General features: G+C 54.2%; 1 protein-coding gene across 6 annotated transcripts in view; it reads right to left on the minus strand.

Moving 5' to 3' along the window:
• LOC308676619 (lysine-specific demethylase 6B-like) overlaps positions 1-17624 on the minus strand; it is a 97289-nt gene that overhangs the window by 25704 nt on the left and 53961 nt on the right. For 5 of the 6 annotated variants that reach the window (XM_081342543.1, XM_081342544.1, XM_081342546.1 and 2 more), the window contains 7 exons: positions 15763-15855; positions 13908-14136; positions 12744-12839; positions 10279-10446; positions 7588-7908; positions 5009-6978; positions 2286-2412 (listed from right to left, as the gene is read on the minus strand). In XM_081342543.1, coding sequence (XP_081198669.1) covers positions 2286-2412; positions 5009-6978; positions 7588-7908; positions 10279-10446; positions 12744-12839; positions 13908-14136; positions 15763-15855 — 3004 coding nt within the window. The remainder of the gene's footprint in view (positions 1-2285; positions 2413-5008; positions 6979-7587; positions 7909-10278; positions 10447-12743; positions 12840-13907; positions 14137-15762; positions 15856-17624) is intronic. The other variant, XM_081342547.1, reaches the window with a different exon arrangement.

Consider the following 17624-nt stretch of genomic DNA (forward strand, 5'->3'; position numbering starts at 1 on the left):
AAGAACGGAAGGAAGGAGGAATCGAGAAGAAGCGGCGGGTGGATCCCTCCGGAGGGGATCAAAAGGGTTCTCCTGGCACCAGAGGGAGGAGAGGGAAGGATCTCGGGGTTCCATGAAGAGAGAACTGGGCCGCTGCACCGCTAGAAACAAGGAGGCGAGACAAGGCGCCACGAAAATAGGGTTTAAAAATAAATAAATAAAGAGAAAGAATAAGGACTTTTGGAGATGACAACGGAGATGTCTCCTAAATTCTGTGGAAGCAGAAACGTTGCTTTAAAGCAGGTTTTTTTCAAACTTGGCCCTTTGATGACTGGTGGACTTCAACTCCCAGAATTCCTCAGCCAGCCAGCGCCTGAAGAATTCTGGGAGTTTAAGTCCATTAGTCATAAAAGATAGTTCTCTCACGCTGGCTGAGGGATTCTGGGAGTTGAAGTCCACAAGTCCTCAAAGGGTCATAGTTCCCTCACGCTGGCTGAGGAATTCTGGGAGTTGAAGTCCACCAGTCCTCAAAGGGTCATAGTTCCCTCACGCTGGCTGAAGAATTCTGGGAGTTGAAGTCCACCAGTCATCAAAGGGTCATAGTTTCCTCACGCTGGCTGAGGAACTCTGGGAGTTGAAGTCCACAAGTCATCAAAGGGTCATAGTTCCCTCACGCTGGCTGAAGAATTCTGGGAGTTGAAGTCCACAAGTGAGAAAAGGGTCATAGTTCCCTCACGCTGGCTGAAGAATTCTGGGAGTTGAAGTCCACAAGTCATAAAGAGGTCATAGTTCCCTCACGCTGGCTGAAGAATTCTGGGAGTTGAAGTCCACCAGTCATCAAAGGGTCATAGTTCCCTCACGCTGGCTGAGGAATTCTGGGAGTTGAAGTCCACAAGTCATCAAAGGGTCATAGTTCCCTCACGCTGGCTGAAGAATTCTGGGAGTTGAAGTCCATGCATCTTAAGCACGGACCTCTGGGAGTTGAAGTACACCACTTTTAAGAGTTGTTAAGGTTGGGAAACATTGCAGTAGAAGGTCTGAACCTATTCTCATCTCTTCCCGAGGCTAAGACTAGACCAAACGAGATGAGACTTCAACAGATGAGGCGTTAAGAAGGACTTGTGGACAGGAAGAGCTGTCAATCACTGGAGCTGATTGACACAGAGGAACCTCTTTCCCTTCGCTGAAGGTTTTCAAACTAAGGCTGCTTAGGTATTTAGTGTAGTGTTGTGGCTGCTGTGAACCCTGCAGTCTAGCGGGGGTTGGGCTTGATGACCTCTTAGGAACCTTTCAACACTACAATGGCTGTCTGGTTAGGCTTGTGTCTTGATATTACGTTGAGAAAGCCATTTTTTTTCCACCTCCAATCTCCCAACAGAAGGATCAGAAACAAGCAAATAATAATAATAATAATGGTGATGTAATAATAATAATAATAATAATAATAATGGTGATGTAATAATAATAATAATAATAATAATAATAATAATAATAATAATAATAATAATAATAATAATAATAATAATAATAATAATAATAATAATAATTATTATTATTATTATTATTATTCCAAAGACTCTGGGGGTTGCACCAAAGCTGTTCTAGTGAGCATCTAGGCCACCGTTCCCCAACTTTTGGCAACCTTAAGAAGTGTGGATGTCAATTCCCAGAATTCCCCAGCCAGCCAGGCATTCTGGGAGTTGAAGTCCACCCTTCTTAAAGCTGCCAAAAATTGAGGAACACTGATCTAGCCTCATTCCACGGATTGGCCTGGGGACCCCCGGGGCAAAATTGCCCAGCATCCTTACTGTCCCCCCAATCTCCAGACTCCACGATTCTTTCATTTTGGGAAGGGGGGGAGCCATTCTGTATACCCCCCCCCGCCAAGAATGAAGGAGCGTGAAAAGGAAACCCATAGTCCCCAGCCAGAACCCAGGCCACGGAGTAGCCAACGATGGTCACTGTTGTCTTCTTAATCCGCTTTTCGCCTGCTCCCTCCCTATTTGACGGCCTTCCTCTCTGCCCTTTGGGGCTCTGGAACGTTGGCCAGGAAACTGGTTGAGTTAACCACTTCAGCCATGAGGGCTAGAAACTTTGCCGTTGTTTTGATCCGTCCCTAAAAAAAGCTTAACGCCAGCAGGCCTGGCTGGCGTACTAGAGCGAGCGTGGTTGGCAAACGCCGTGATTTTTTTTTTTACACACAAACCCCTCGAGATCCGACATGGGCAGCCCCCTCCCCATTAAATTCTGTTCCAAGCAGCTCTGCCCGCGGCCCTCTCCGGCTACCTCCCAAAATGGACACTCACGTAGATGCTCGGCGTTGGAGGGCTGAGTTTATCCCGGGGCAGTTTTTCGTCCACGTTGATCTGCGGCTTGACCGAGTGACTTTGGGACAGATACGACTCCTTAAATTTTCCTTTCACCTTGGCGTGCCTGGCGAGAACCGGGGGGGGGAAGGGGGGGGGAAATGTCAGCACAGGCAAAGCGGCGTAAAATTTACACTCTCGGTTCAAGCAGTCCTCGGCTTACGACCGCAACTGGGCCCCCATGTTTCTGTCGCTTAAGCGATACATTTTGCTCAGCGGATTTTGCCCCGTCTCATGACTTTTCTTCTCGCCACCGTTCTTGAGGGAATCATCGCAGTCGGGAAGCGAGTCACCCAGTTGTTAAGCGAATCTGCCTTCCCCGCTGACTTTTGCTTGGTCAGCGGGTCGCGAAAGGGGATCCCGTGACGGTCATTAAAGGCGGGTCGGCTGCCAAGCGTCTGAATTTTGATCACATGATCGTGGGGAAAGGCTGTTAAGTGTGGAAAAACAGGGGAATCGATCGCTTTTTTCAGTGCCACCGTGAATTTGAACGGTCGCTAAGTGAGCAGTTGTAAATTGAGGACTACCTATAATTGCTGAAGGCCGCAGATGTTTTCGTTTTTATTGATCCAACTTTATGTATCAAATTTAGATTAAAAATTGAAATTTTAGCAAATTTAGAAACTGCCCATCTCTCTCCTAGAGGACCTCTGTAATTTTATAGGTGTCCCAGAACACTGCAGTTGGAAGGGACTTCCAAAGATCATCTAGTCCAGGGCTAGGCCACCTTGGCTCTTTTATGACTCGTGGACTTCAACTCCCAGAATTCCTGAGCCAGCCAGGCTGAGGGGAAAGGGAGAGGTTGCCAAGCTGAGCCATGCTGGCTCAGGAACTCTGGGAGTTGAAGTCCACAAGTCATAAAAGAGCCCCAAGGTTGCCTATCCCTGATCTAGTCCAATGGGGACAAGGCAGGGAATTCTGGGAGATGAAGTCCACCCATCTTAAGCATGGAATTCTGGGAGATGAAGTCCACTTATCTTAAGCAAGAAATTCTGGGAGATGAAGTCCACTCATCTTAAGCAAGGAATTCTGGGAGATGAAGTCCACCCATCTTAAGCGTGGAATTCTGGGAGATGGTCCACTTAAGTGTGGAATTTTGGGAGTTCCAGCATCCCGGGGTCAAGTGATCACCATTCGCGACCTTCCCCAGGCAAAGTCAGTGGGGGAAGGCAGACTCACTTAACGACATGCGATTCAGTGAATACGATTGTGCTGCAAGCTGCACAGTCGCGCTGAAACGAGATGGGACACCAAATAAACGTAGCAATAAGGAAATAAAGAGAGTCCCTGCGGATTTTACTCTGCTCCTCGTTGCTGACGCTAGAGGGTTGCGCTCATTTTCCGAAGACATGACTGCGGTCATGTGGCCTTCACGACATCCTGAGTGCTGTCACCTTCCCGTGGATACTCGTTTATCTACATGTCTTTGCATGTAGGTGGGCAGGAGCTGAGGCGAGGACGGGAGCTCACCCCATCGTGCTTGGGTCTCGAACCCGGCCTGCCGGCTTTCCAGCTAGCAAGCCCAGCGTCTTAACCGCTGAGCCACCGCTGAGCCCCGATAATAAATAAAACGATTGGCGTTAACAGCTGTGGCAAAAAGGTTGTCAGATCGGGCAGGACCCACTTAACAACTGCCTTGCTTAGCGACAGAAATTTTGCTCCCAGCTGTGGCCGTTCAATCGGAGGACTGCTTGCACACGGTGAACCGGCGTTTTCCGTTCAGCGGCTGGAAGCTCCCAGGACAGGGGTCGGCAACCTGAAACACTCAAAAGAGCCACTCGGAGCCGTTTACCAGAGAAATAGAGGTTGCTGTGCATGAGTTCTTTCTTTCTCTCTCTCTCTCTCTCCCTCTCTTTCTCTCTCCCTCTCTGTCTCTCTCCCTCTTCCTCTCTCTCCCTCTTCCTCTCTCTCTTTCTCTCTCCCTCTTTCTCCCTTTCTCTCTCCCTCTTTTTCTCCCTCTCTCTCCCTCTTTTTCTCCCTCTCTCTCCCTCTTTTTCTCTCCCTTTCTCTCTCCCTGTCTTTCTCTCTCTCCCTCTCTATCTTTTTCTCTCCGTCTTTCTCTCTCTCTCTCTCTCCCCTCCTCTCTCTCTCTCTCCCTCTCTCCAATCTTCTACTCACCTGGCAAGCTGGCTTCACACTGTTCTCCAACAAGCTGACATTCTTATTGGGCTCTCCTGCCCTTGCTCTGCCAGTCCTCTTGCCCCACTCATTGTGTGTGTGTGTGTGTGTGTGTGTGTGTGAGAGAGAGAGAGAGAGAGAGAGAGAGAGAGAGAGAGAGAGAGAGAGAGAGAGAGAGAGAGAGAGAGAGAGAGAGAGAGAGAGAGAGCTGCTGCTTTCTGTTGCTTCCTGCGGAGACGCAGCAAAGGCAGGAGCCCTGGGCAATAAGCTTCTCTCTTTTACACACACACACACACACACACACACACACACACACACACAAACACAGAGAGGGGGGGAGGGGGGAAGGGAAGCACATGTGCCTTTCTCTGTCTCTGTCTCTGCAAAGGGCGGAGCTGCAGGAGAAGGCTGAAAGAGCCGCATGCGGCTCTGGAGCTGCGGATTGCCGACCCGTGTCCTGGGAGGAGCCGCCCTCAGGGGAGGCAACGGGGAAAGGGCCTCGGGGGGGGGCGCGGGGGAGGGTGGGGGGCAAGGGGGAAACTCACTTGCTGGCCCGCACGATCTCCGCAGCCGAGTGGTTGATGGTCAGCTCGCTCAGCGGGATGCGGCGTTCCTCGACTTCGGAGGCGATGAAGGTCTCCTTGTCCCCGCTCTCCACCTTGATCAGCCGGATCTTCAGCTCCTTGGGGGGGCCCTCCGTGAAGGAGCGCAGCTTGAGCAGGTCGGCCGAGCACACCATGGTGGAGAGCGAGCCCACCGGAGCCTCTTCCTTCTTGATGGGAGACCTCCGCTCCGGCGCCGGCGGCAGAGGAGGGGGCGGCGGCGGCGGCGGCTTGGCCCCGTTCTCCCGGGCCTGGCCCTTGGTGCTCTGCACGTCCAAACTGCCCAGGATCTGCCGGTTCTTCCCCTTGCGCGCTTTGCCCTCCCGGTGCCTCCGCGAGCCGTCCCGGTTGGAGCGACGGTGCCGGCGGTGCTCCAAATGCTGCTTGCGGGACTCGTCCTTGGGGCGGGGAGGGGTGGGGGGTGGGGGCGCCGGGGGCACGGGGGCCGGAAGGGGAGGGGGCGGAGGGGAAGCTGGGGCGGGCGGGGGGCTGGCCGGGGGCGGAGGGCTGGCCGGGGGCGGGGGGCTCTTCTCCCGCCCTGCCCGTCCGACCAGGGTCTCGCAAGCGCGACTGATCTCCTCCAAGACCTCCGACTCGGTCTTGACGGGCCGAGGGGCGGGCGGGGCCGGGGGCGTGGACGCCCGCTCCTCCGTGGCGCCAGCAGGGACCCCGGCCCACGCTTGGCCTGAGGTAGTGAATTGGGGCAGGGGGCTCTGGCTCGCACCGGCTGGGGGGGAGAGCTTAGCACCTGGGGGCGTCACCGGCTTCAGCCGATAGGAGTGTTTCTGCCCCTCCAACACATTGGCCAGAGACTTCAGGAGAGACGGGGGGCTGCGGGGGCCGAACGCGGCACCGCCGCCGGAACCCCCCGCGGCGGCCAGGCCCGGGGGGCGCTGCTCTTCCGTCTCCCGCTTGCCAAAGCGATAGAGGCAAGGGGGCTCGGGGGGGTCCTGCCCGGCCGGCTTGGGGTAATCGAAGGTGCCGGCCGAGGCCGAGGGCAGCTTGGGCCTGGCCAGGGGTGGGGGGCTCGGCAGCAGAGGGGCGGGGGGTGGCGGCGGCGGGAAGCTCTCCTCCCGCTCTTCCTCCCCGCGCCGGATCGACTCGTCCAGCATCTTCATGATGTTGGCCAGCCCGTCCGGCAGAATCTTGGAGAACTCGGGGGGCTCCTCAAACTGGTCCTCCAAAGGGGGGCTGGCGAAGCCGAAGAGCCGGTCGGGGGAGGCCTCGGCAGCGGGGGGCACCGCGGGCGGCTCCGGCGTCTTTGGATAGGAGGCCCGGGAAGGTGGGGGGGGAGGAGGAGGAGGGGGCGGCGGGGGAGGGGGCGGCGGGGGGCTCTCCGGAGACCTGAACGTTCCTGAGGTAATCGGGGGGCTCGGATTCAGGGGCCTGGGCCCCCCCGCGGACCCGCTCTCTTCCCGGCTGCTCTCGGGAAGCCAGAATTGGGGGGCCGGCGAGGGATCGGGGCTGGCCGGACTGGGGGTCTCCCCGGCCCCTTCCCGGGGGCGAGAGAAGCTGCCTGCCTGTCTGCTGGCGCCCGAATCCGGGAAGCCGCAGCCCGAGTCGCAGTTCACCAAGGAGGGGGGGTCGGCCCCGCTGGGCGGCCCTCCACAGCCGAAAAGGAGCTCCCCCAGGGGGTCTTCGTCCTCGGCCTTGCCCTCCTCGCCCGCTTTGCCCAGCCAGGGCAACGGAGGGGGAGGAGGAGGAGGCGGAGGGGCCGGGGGGCGCTGGGGAGCCGAGGGAGGGGCGGGCGGGGGGCGGTTGGGGGGCGGGGGCTGCATGCGTGCGCAGGGCAGGTTGCGGGGGGCAAGGCAAGGGGCTGGCCGGGAGGGAGGGGCCGGCTTGCGCCCAGCGTTCTCCGATGTGGGACCGGGCGACTCCATTGCCGGCGGCGTTTGGTAATGATTAGAAGAACCCTGCGGGGGGGGAGAGAAATAAAATGAATAAAATGTCTCCCAAGCTTCCCTAGGAGCAGCCCCCCCTCCCTCCTTCCTTTTTCTCCTTCCCTTCTTTCTCTCTCTTTCCTTCCTTCTTCCCTCCCTCCCTCTTTTCCTTTTTCCTTCTCTCCCTCCCTCCTCTCCTTCCTTCTCTTCCCTTCCTTCCCTCTCCCTTCACTCCTTCCTTCCTTTTCCTATCTCCCTCATTCTTCCCACCCTCCCTCCTTTCTCCCTCCTCTCCTTCCTTCCCTCTCTTCCCTTCCTTCCTCCCTTCCATCTTCCCTCCCTCCCTCCCTTGCTTCTTCGTTCCTCCCTTTTCCTTCCCTCTCTTCCTTTCCTCCTCCGTCCCTCCCTTCCCTCTCTCCTTCCTCCCTCCCTCCCTCCCTTTTCCTTTTTCCTTCTCTCCCTCCCTCCTCTCCTTCCCTCTCTCCCTTCACTCCTTCCTTCCTCTTCCTATTTCCCTCATTCTTCCCACCCTCCCTCCCTCTTTCCTCCCTCCCTCCCTCCCTCCCTTTCCCACCCTCCCTCTTTCCTCCCTCCCTCCCGCCCAGGGTCCCCCCACACGGCAGCCCTCCCCCGGGCCCTTACAAGGCTTTCCGAGGCCAGGGGCCCCCGTGAGGTGGTCTTGCTGCTGGTGGTGGGTCCCCCCGGGGTCGGGCGCGGGGCATAAGGCACGCAGGCGGAGGTTGCTGGTGTGGTGGTGGAGTCTGGGCGCCCCCGCGGGACTCGGCCGTTAAGGTCACTTCCGTTGGGCCGGGTCGAGCAGCTGTGGGGCTCGAGGGGGGCGCGGTGTGCTGGCGGAGTGCGGGGAGTGGGCGCCAGGGCCGGCAGGCGGTGGGGGGCCGGGTGGGAGCTGTAGGCGGGCGACGGGTAGGGGAAAGCCGAGTGAGCCACCGAGTTCCTCTGCTCCTGGGGGAGGAAGAGGAGGAGGAGGAGGAGGAGGAGAGAGTGAGAAAGAGGAGAAAAGGGGAGGGGAAGGGAAAGGGAGAGGGAGGAAGGAAGGAAGGAAGGAAGGGAGGAAGGAAGGAAGGAAGGAAGGAAGGAAGGAAGACAGAAGTGAGGGAGGGAGGGAGAGGGAGAGAGGGAGGGAAGGAAGGAAGGAAGGAAGGAGACAGAAGTGAAGGAAAGAGGGAGGAAGGAAGAAGCGAAGGAGGGAGGGAGAGGGGGAAGGAGGGAAGGAAGGAAGGAAAGAAGGGAGGAGAGAAAAGGGAGGGAGGGAGACAGAAGTGAAGGAGGGAGGAAGGGAGGGAAGGAAAAATAAAATCAGGCTTTTTTCCGCTCTTCAGATCTTTTCCGTTGACATCAAGCGTCCTGCAAGGCGAAGCTATCTGGGCTGGGGGCGGGGGGGGGGGGGGGGGCTGCAGAAGCTTCCAAGCTTTTCCAAAGCAAAAGCCACCAAGAGGCCTTAATCCCACCCCCCACCCCCCCGCAGCCCCCCCCCCCGCAGTCCGGCCCTTTGCAGATGCCAAGCCAAGCAGCAGCCAGGAGCAGGCAGCCCGGGGGAAGCCAGCCCCCCCCCACGGAGTCCTGGGCAAGATTGCAGGGGAAAAGGGAACAAAGCAGCCCCCCCTTTCCCTCCACTGCCCACCCCCCCTCCCCGGGGGGCTAACCCTGGGCTCCTGGACGGCCAGATCTGGGGGGGGGGGTTGCTAATATTTAGAGACCTGGGTGGTGGATCTGGGAACACAAAAGACAGGGAGGACCCCCCCCAGCCCTCCAGAAGGACCCCTCCTCAATTTAAAAAGGGGTCTTGAAACTCGGCCCTTTTATGACTCATGGACTTCAACTCCCAGAATTCCTCAGCCAGCATGCCTGGCTGAGGAATTCTGGGAGTTGAAGTCCATGAGTCATAAAAGGGCCGAGTTTGAAGACCTCTGTGTTAGATTATCAGCTGCGTCATACTTTCCTTCCTTCCTTCCATCCATCCTCCCTCCATATTTTCATTTCTTCTCTTTCTTCTGCCTCCTTCCTTCCTTCTTTCCTTTCCTCCTTCCATCCATCTCCCTTTTTTCTTTCCTCTCTTCTCCATCTCCTTCCTTCCCTTATTCCCTCCTTCCTTCCTCGTTTTTTCTACCATCCATTCCTCTTCTCTCCCTCTTTTCCTTTCGTCCCTCCCTTACTTTCCTATTTCTCCCTTTCCTCTTTCCTTCTCTTCAAAATCAACCTTCCATTTCCCTTCCTTCCTTCCTTCTCATTTTCCTTCTTTCCTTCCTATCTTCCTTCCTTCCTTCTCATTTTCCTTCCTTCCTTCTTTCTTTCCTATCTTCCTTCCTTCTCATTTTCCTTCCTTCCTTTCTTCATTCTTTCCTATCTTCCTTCCTTCCTTCTCATTTTCCTTCTTTTCTTCCTATCTTCCTTCCTTCCTTCTCATTTTCCTTCCTTCCTTCTTTCTTTCCTATCTTCCTTCCTTCTCATTTTCCTTCCTTCCTTTCTTCATTCTTTCCTATCTTCCTTCCTTCCTTCTCATTTTCCTTCTTTCCTTCTTTCTTTCCTATCTTCCTTCCTTCTCATTTTCCTTCCTTCCTTTCTTCATTCTTTCCTATCTTCCTTCCTTCCTTCTCATTTTCCTTCTTTCCTTCCTATCTTCCTTCCTTCCTTCTCATTTTCCTTCCTTCCTTCCTTCTTTCTTTCCTATCTTCCTTCCTTCTCATTTTCCTTCTTTTCTTCCTATCTTCCTGCCCTTCCTTCCTTCCTTTACTATCTTCCTTCCTCCCTTCTCATTTTCCTTCCTTCCTTCCTTCCTTCCTTCCTTCTTTCCTATCTTCCTCCCATCCCATTCTCCTTCCTTCCTTCCTTCCTTCCTTCCTTCCTTCCTTCCTTCCTTCCCTCCCTCCGTCCCCGGGGAGGCCTAGCCTTAAAGGGGGGAGCCGGCCTTACTTGTCTGTCTGGGGCGGCCACGTTCTTGCGCTCCTGGCCCCAGGGGTCTCCATGGAGGGGGTTCCATAGTCCAGGCTTAGGCAGCTGGTAGTGGGGGTTGCCGGGGGCTCCGGGACCGGACAAGACACCATTCTGCATCCCGGCAGGCATTTGCAGAAAGAGAGCGAGAGCAGAGGGTCACGGCCTCCTCCACCACGCGGCCCCCACGGCCTCCCCCAGCCAGGGGGAAACAGGAGCGGAGAAGGGGTCCCAGCAGGAGATGAGGTTGACCTACAGATCCATTGCTCCCCCTTTTCAAAAAAAAGCCGGCAGCCCCCCCCCAAGCAGCAGACCAAAGCAGCGTCCGAAAAGGGCAGGGGGCCATTAAGCATGCGCAGAGTGCCAGCACAGGGGCTTTCCTACCTGGTCGGGACTGGTGCTCCTCCGCCTCTTCATGGGGGCCGGCATCTCTTCGCTGTGGCCGGGATGGGCCGGGTGCTGGACCGGCGGGACGGGTTGGACCACGGGGGGCTCCATGGGGGGGCCGGGCCGCTTGAGCTGGGGGTTCCGCTTGGTCGAGAAATTCCTTTTCTGGGGAAGCGCAGAGGGAAAGCAGAAGGATTTGCTTTTTTCTGCTAAAAAAACCCAACTCAAAAGCCTTTCCAGCAAAACAAGACACCTCAAGGGAAGATCTAGGACAAGGGGGGTGGGGTGGGGATGTCCAATCTTGACAGTTTTCAGACCTGTGGACTTCCACTCCCATAATCCCCAGGCCAGCCATCTTGACTGGGGAATTCTGGGAGTTGAAGTCGGACAGGGATCTCCAAATTTGACAGCTTTAAGACATGTGGACTTCAACTCCCAGAATTCCTCAGCCAGCATGAGGGAACTATGCCTTTTATGACTTGTGGACTTCAACTCCCAGAATTCCTCAGCCAGCGTGAGGGAACTATGTGCCTTTTACGACTTGTGGACTTCAACTCCCAAAATTCCTCAGCCAGCGTGAGGGAACTATGTGCCTTTTACGACTTGTGGACTTCAACTCCCAAAATTCCTCAGCCAGCGTGAGGGAACTATGTGCCTTTTACGACTTGTGGACTTCAACTCCCAGAATTCCTCAGCCAGCGTGAGGGAACTATGACCCTTTTACGACTTGTGGACTTCAACTCCCAGAATTCCTCAGCCAGCGTGAGGGAACTATGACCCTTTTACAACTTGTGGACTTCAACTCCCAGAATTCCTCAGCCAGCGTGAGGGAACTATGACACTTTTACGACTTGTGGACTTCAACTCCCAGAATTCCTGTTACCGTGAGGGAACTATGACCCTTTAATGACTTGTGGACTTCAAATCCCAGAATCTCCCAGCCAGCCATCTTGACTAGGGAATTCTGGGAGTTGAAGTGCATACCACTTAAAAGTTGCCCTGGTTGAAAAACACTATTCTAGGAGAGGGCTCTCCAAATCTGCCAGCTTTAAGACATGGTGGACTTCAACTCCCAGAGTCCCCCAGCCAGCAACGGAAAATTGGGGCTCCATTGTGATCTACTTGTATCCGAGATCAAGTGAACAGTTTTGCAATTTGTTGAAGGAATCATTTTAAAGAGGATGAAAAAAGAAAAAAAACCATTTTAGAAAGTTTAGAAAAAAGATCCAGGAATGGGGGGAAAAAAACCCAGAGAGAAGATTAAGGTTGCATTCCCCTTCACCCCAATTTTCGCTCAAACAGCACCGTGTTTCTATGCTGCCCGCCATAACCTTAAAACTGCTCATTAAACATTGTAAAAACAGCATTTATGGAAACTCTGGCCACGTGGAAGTGAAGAATTAGAGACGGCCAGTTCTGAATAATAACAGAATAGGGACCCCTGGAGGTTGTCTAGTCCAACTCCCATTTCAGACAAACGGCTCTCCAAACTCATCCAATCAGTTCAGGGCAGTTTCAGCCATTTTCAATAAAAAAAATACAATTTTTTTTTTTTTAAAAAAAGGTCACACAGGACTTCTGGAAAAACCGACTCCTCTTTTACTTTCCTTAGTTAATATCCAGAAAAAAAGGCAAACTTTCTCCAATGAGCAATTCGGCAAAAATGTTTGGAAACAGTGATGGACACAGTGCTGGGGAACAAGGAAAATTGGTCCTACAGATTTGTTAAAGGGGGAGTTATTGAAGAGTCATTTTTTTTAAAAAAAAAAAGTATCAGAAACCCCAAGTGTTCTTTTAAACCAGGGGTCTTCAAACTTGGCCCTTTGATCACTTGTGGACTTCAATTCCCAGAATTCCTCAGCCAGCGTGAGGGAGCTATGGCCCTTTTCTAACTTGTGGACTTCAATTCCCAGAATTCCTCAGCCAGCGTGAGGGAACTATGACCCTTTGATGACTTGTGGACTTCAACTCCCAGAATTCCTCAGCCAGCGTGAGGGAACTATGACCCTTTGATGACTTGTGGACTTCAACTCCCAGAATTCCTCAGCCAGCGTGAGGGAACTATGGCCCTTTGATGACTTGTGGACTTCCAGAATTCCTCAGCCAGCGTGAGGGAACTATGACCCTCTGATGACTTGTGGACTTCAACTCCCAGAATTCCTCAGCCAGCGTGAGGGAACTATGACCCTTTGATGACATGGGGACTTCAACTCCCAGAATTATTCAGCCAGCATGCCAGGCTGAGGAATTCTGGGAGCTGAAGTCCACAAGTCATAAAAGGGCCAGGTATGAAGACCCCCAGGTTTTAAACCTACATGAGTCCCCAATTATACAAGTTTGGCAAACAGACTTTGCCTGGACAAACAGGCAAATCTGGAGGGAATTAAGGTCCAGGTCTAAGAGGGGCACAGATGGACCCCCCACCCCACCCCATTTGTGGGGACGGGGAAGAAACCTCTTACCTCAAGATGTAAAAGGTTCCAGACTTGCTGTAAGGGGGGTAAAATTTTGTGCCGGTGATGAGATGACCCCCCTGAATGGAAGTTCCACAGCTGAGCCTGAAAAAGGGGGAAAGGTGGGGTGGAAGAAGAAGACACAGACACCATGTTTTTTTTTTAAAAAAAAAGTTAAAGCTTTTCTTCGAGTTTGGGAAACGGAAGAGTCGCAGGATCTCCTGGTGGTCTCCCATCCAAACCAAACAACCAAACAACCAAACAACCAGGCCAGATTGTTCTTAGCTTTTTAACCTGGGGAAGGCTGGTTAGGAAAAGGCTGGGAAACTCCCCCTTTCTTTGTCTTATCCAGCACATTTTGGGCAACTTGGCGTAGTTAAGGCAACAAGTAGGAAACCGGGAGACAGTGAATTCTAGTTCTGTCTTAGGCACAAAAGCCAACTGGGTGACTTTGGGCCAATCACCAGGAGACGGTGAGTTCTAGTCCTGCCTTAGGCATCAAAGCTGCCTGGGTGACTTTCAAGCCAATCGCCGGGAGACTGGAAGTTCTAGTACGCCTTAGGCAAGCAAGCCAACTGAGAACACTTTGGGCCAATCACCTGGAGACGGTCAGTTCTAGTCCCGCCTTAGGCCTCAAATCTGGCTGAATCACTTTGGGCCAATCACCAGGAGACAGTGAGTTCTAGTCCCACCTTAAACATCAAAGCTAGCTGGGTGACTTTGGGCCAATCGCCAGGAGACGTTGAGTTCTAGTCCCGCTTAGGCCTCAAAAGCTGTCTGAATCACTTTGGACCAATCGCCCGGAGACGGCGAGTTCTAGTCCCGCCTTAGGCATCAAAGTTCGCTGAGCGACCTTGTGCCATTCATTCTCTCAGCCCGGCCCGACCCACCTCACAGGGTTGTCGTCGTGGTGGTGGAGAAACTAAAGAGGAAGAAGGCCTGTGGAATACGTTTGTCGCCTTGGATTATTTTTGGAGAAGATAATAAAAAGCCAGGATAAAACTGAATATTTGGGGGGGGGCAAAGAAGGAGGGGAACGCCTCCGCTCTCCCCCCCCCCACGTCCAGCTTCTCCCCACCCCCTCTGCTGCTCCTCCTAAGGCCCGGGCCCCCACCTCCGGCACACACACACACACACACACACACACACCCTTTGGCCGGTGGGCCATCCTACCTGCTGCAGCCTCCCGATCCGGGCGTGGATTTCCCCGAAGCTCCCATAGTCCCGCTGGTACCGGGTGGCGTTTTGGTAGCACCGAATAGCTTCCTCGTAGTCTTGTTCCGACTCGTAGATGGCGCCCAGTTGCTCCCAGAGGTGAGGCTGGCCTTGGTCCCGCAGCAGGGCCTGGACGCAGCCATGGATGGCCTCCAGCTTCCCGTGCAGGGGCCGTGGGGGCAAATTCCTGGGTGGAGGGGGGGGGGAGACGTGATGAGCCGGCAGCAAAGAGGTGGCGGGGGGGCAGGGGGGAAGTGGGACAGGCTCTCCGGTAAGGGATGCTGGGGCAGGGGCGGCGGCAGGGGGAACGTACAGAGTGGTGAGGAAGGGGTCTTAAAGGAAATAGGTGGTGGTGGGGGTTTCCTTCGGATATAGGGTGGGGGCAGACCCAGCAAAGGAGAGATGAGATCTAGTGTTGTTGTTTTTTCCGGGGAGGGGGCAGCCAAGAAGCCGAAAGGACAGGACTGTGCAACCAAGAGTTAGCCGGGCAATGGCAGCAAGCAAGCAAGCAAGCAAGCAAGGAGGATGGTCAACGGGGAAGAATAAATGTGGCTCAGGGTGGAAACGAGGGGTGGTCCTGGGTGCATTCTGAGCCCGGGTGGGCCTTCCTGCAGAACTTCCTGGAGCCAACGAGGGAACATCACCGGTGCCAGGAGGAAGAGGAGGAGGAGGAGGAGGAAGAGGAGGACTGTGGGGTCCTCGGTGCTCTCTGAGCTGGGCGGTTTCCTTGCAGACGTTTCATGACCCAACTAGGGAACATCATCAGGGAAGGAAGGAAGGAAGGAAGGAAGGAAGGAAGGAAGGAAGGAAGGAAGGAAGGAAGGAAGGAAGGAAGGACTGTGGGGTCCTTGGTGCTCTCTGAGCTGGGTGGTTTCCTTGCAGACGTTTCATGACCCAACTAGGGAACATCATCAGGGAAGGAAGGAAGGAAGGAAGGAAGGAAGGAAGGAAGGAAGGAAGGAAGGAAGGAAGGAAGGAAGGAAGGAAGGACTGTGGGGTCCTTGGTGCTCTCTGAGCTGGGCGGTTTCCTTGCAGACGTTTCATGACCCAACTAGGGAACATCATCAGGGAAGGAAGGAAGGAAGGAAGGGAGGAAGGAAGGAAGGAAGGAAGGAAGGAAGGAAGGAAGGAAGGAAGGAAGGAAGGAAGGAAGGAAGGAAGGACTGTGGGGTCCTTGGTGCTCTCTGAGCTGGGCGGTTTCCTTGCAGACGTTTCATGACCCAACTAGGGAACATCATCAGGGAAGGAAGGAAGGAAGGAAGGAAGGAAGGAAGGAAGGAAGGAAGGAAGGAAGGAAGGAAGGAAGGAAGGACTGTGGGGTCCTCGGTGCTCTCTGAGCTGGGCGGTTTCCTTGCAGACGTTTCATGACCCAACTAGGGAACATCATCAGGGAAGGAAGGAAGGAAGGAAGGAAGGAAGGAAGGAAGGAAGGAAGGAAGGAAGGAAGGAAGGACTGTGGGGTCCTCGGTGCTCTCTGAGCTGGGCGGTTTCCTTGCAGACGTTTCACGACCCAACTAGGGAACATCATCAGGCCTAGAAGGGAGGGGGGGAGGAGGAGGAGGAGGAGGAGGACGACTAATGGATCCTTGGTGCTCTCTGAGCTGGGTGCTTTTCTTGCAGACGTCTCATGACCCAACTAGGGAAGATCACCAATCCTCGGGGTCGTGGTCTGCTTGCACCTTTTCCCAGATGCAAACTATGCAGGGTGGGGGTGGGGTGTCTTGTTCTTGCAGGCAAGACTTTGTTTCTCCTTCTACTCCCCCCCCCCATGCAAAATATGGCCCGGGCCCCAAAGGCCGGGCACAGGACTCACCCGGGGGCGTAGTAGCCTTTGCTGTACTGCCCCAAATTAGCGCCATGGCTGGGCGTCAACGGCAGGGGCGGCTGGACGGCACTGGCGGAGCACCTGGCAGAGGGAGACCGTGGCAGGTCAGAAAGGCAGGCGAGATACCAGCTGGTGGGGCAGGGGGAGGCAAGGAAAGGGTCCTGCTTCCATCCGGCTGGGCTGGGTTTCTTCTATGGCAGGGGTCCTCAAACCTGGCCCTTTGATGACTTGTGGACTTTAACTCCCAGAATTCCTCAGCCAGCGTGAGAGAACTATGTCCCTTTTAAGACTTCTGGACTTCAACTCCCAGAATTCCTCAGCCAGCGTGAGGGAACTATGACCCTTTGATGACTTGTGGACTTCAACTCCCAGAATCCCTCAGCCAGCCTGAGGGAACTATGACCCTTTGATGACTTGTGGACTTCAACTCCCAGAATCCCTCAGCCAGCCTGAGGGAACTATGGCCCTTTGATGACTTCTGGACTTCAACTCCCAGAATTCCTCAGCCAGCGTGAGGGAACTATGGCCCTTTAATGACTTCTAGACTTCAACTCCCAGAATTCCTCAGCCAGCGTGAGGGAACTATGACCCTTTGATGACTTGTGGACTTCAACTCCCAGAATTCCTCAGCCAGCGTGGGGAACTATGACCCTTTGATGACTTGTGGACTTCAACTCCCAGAATCCCTCAGCCAGCCTGAGGGAACTATGGCCCTTTGATGACTTCTGGACTTCAACTCCCAGAATTCCTCAGCCAGCGTGAGGGAACTATGGCCCTTTAATGACTTCTAGACTTCAACTCCCAGAATTCCTCAGCCAGCGTGAGGGAACTATGACCCTTTGATGACTTGTGGACTTCAACTCCCAGAATCCCTCAGCCAGCGTGAGGGAACTATGACCCTTTGATGACTTGTGGACTTCAACTCCCAGAATCCCTCAGCCAGCCTGAGGGAACTATGACCCTTTGATGACTTGTGGACTTCAACTTCCAGATTCCCTCAGCCGGCGTGAGGGAACTATGTCCCTTTTAAGACTTCTGGACTTCAACTCCCAGAATTCCTCAGCCGGCGTGAGGGAACTGTGGCCCTTTGATGACTTGTGGACTTCAACCCCCAAAATTCCTCAGCCAGCCTGAGGGAACTATGGCCCTTTGATGACTTGTGGACTTCAAGCCCCAGAATTCCTCAGCTAGTCCATAAGTCATCAAAGGGCCAAACCTGAAGACCCCTGTTCTATGGGGTGGAAATGGTGCCCTGAGACCATTTTGGGGGAGCGGAAATCTCTCGAGGTGGGAGGGAGCAGGCTTAGGAGAGGAAGCAGAGCAGGCAACACCAAAACTGCCACCCCCCAACACATACACACACTCAATTTGCGACAGGAAAGGGAGGCAGAGATGGATGAACACGGCTTGGGGTATGTGTGTGTGTGTTTGTGTGTGTGTAAGCGTGTCAAGGTGAACACGGGACAAAAGTTTCTCCGAGAGAAATGGAGAGCAGCTGAAGCTAACCCTGGTTGAGATTCCCCGAGATTGGGAGAAGGCGGAGAGGATGCTCCGGATAAACGGAGAACCCACAAAGAGAGTTTATTCTCTGAACCTGAGAAAGGAGAATATTTGCAGGTCCGGGTTGAACTGGTGTGTGTGTGTGTGTCCTTGGTGCTATAACCAGAGACCTGATTTTACGACATTCTTTTTTTGTGGTGGTCGTTAAGCGAATCCACCATCGTTAAGTGAGCATTGCAGCCATTAAGCAAAACAAAAACAAAAAATCAAACAACCCCATTGTTCGGAAAAGGTGTGGGGTTTTTTTCCCGGAAAAACGGCAATAAATACCCGTTTCCAGCAAAGAATAC

Source organism: Vipera berus (assembly GCF_964194415.1).
Source record: "Vipera berus genome assembly, chromosome: W".
NCBI lineage: Eukaryota > Metazoa > Chordata > Lepidosauria > Squamata > Viperidae > Vipera > Vipera berus.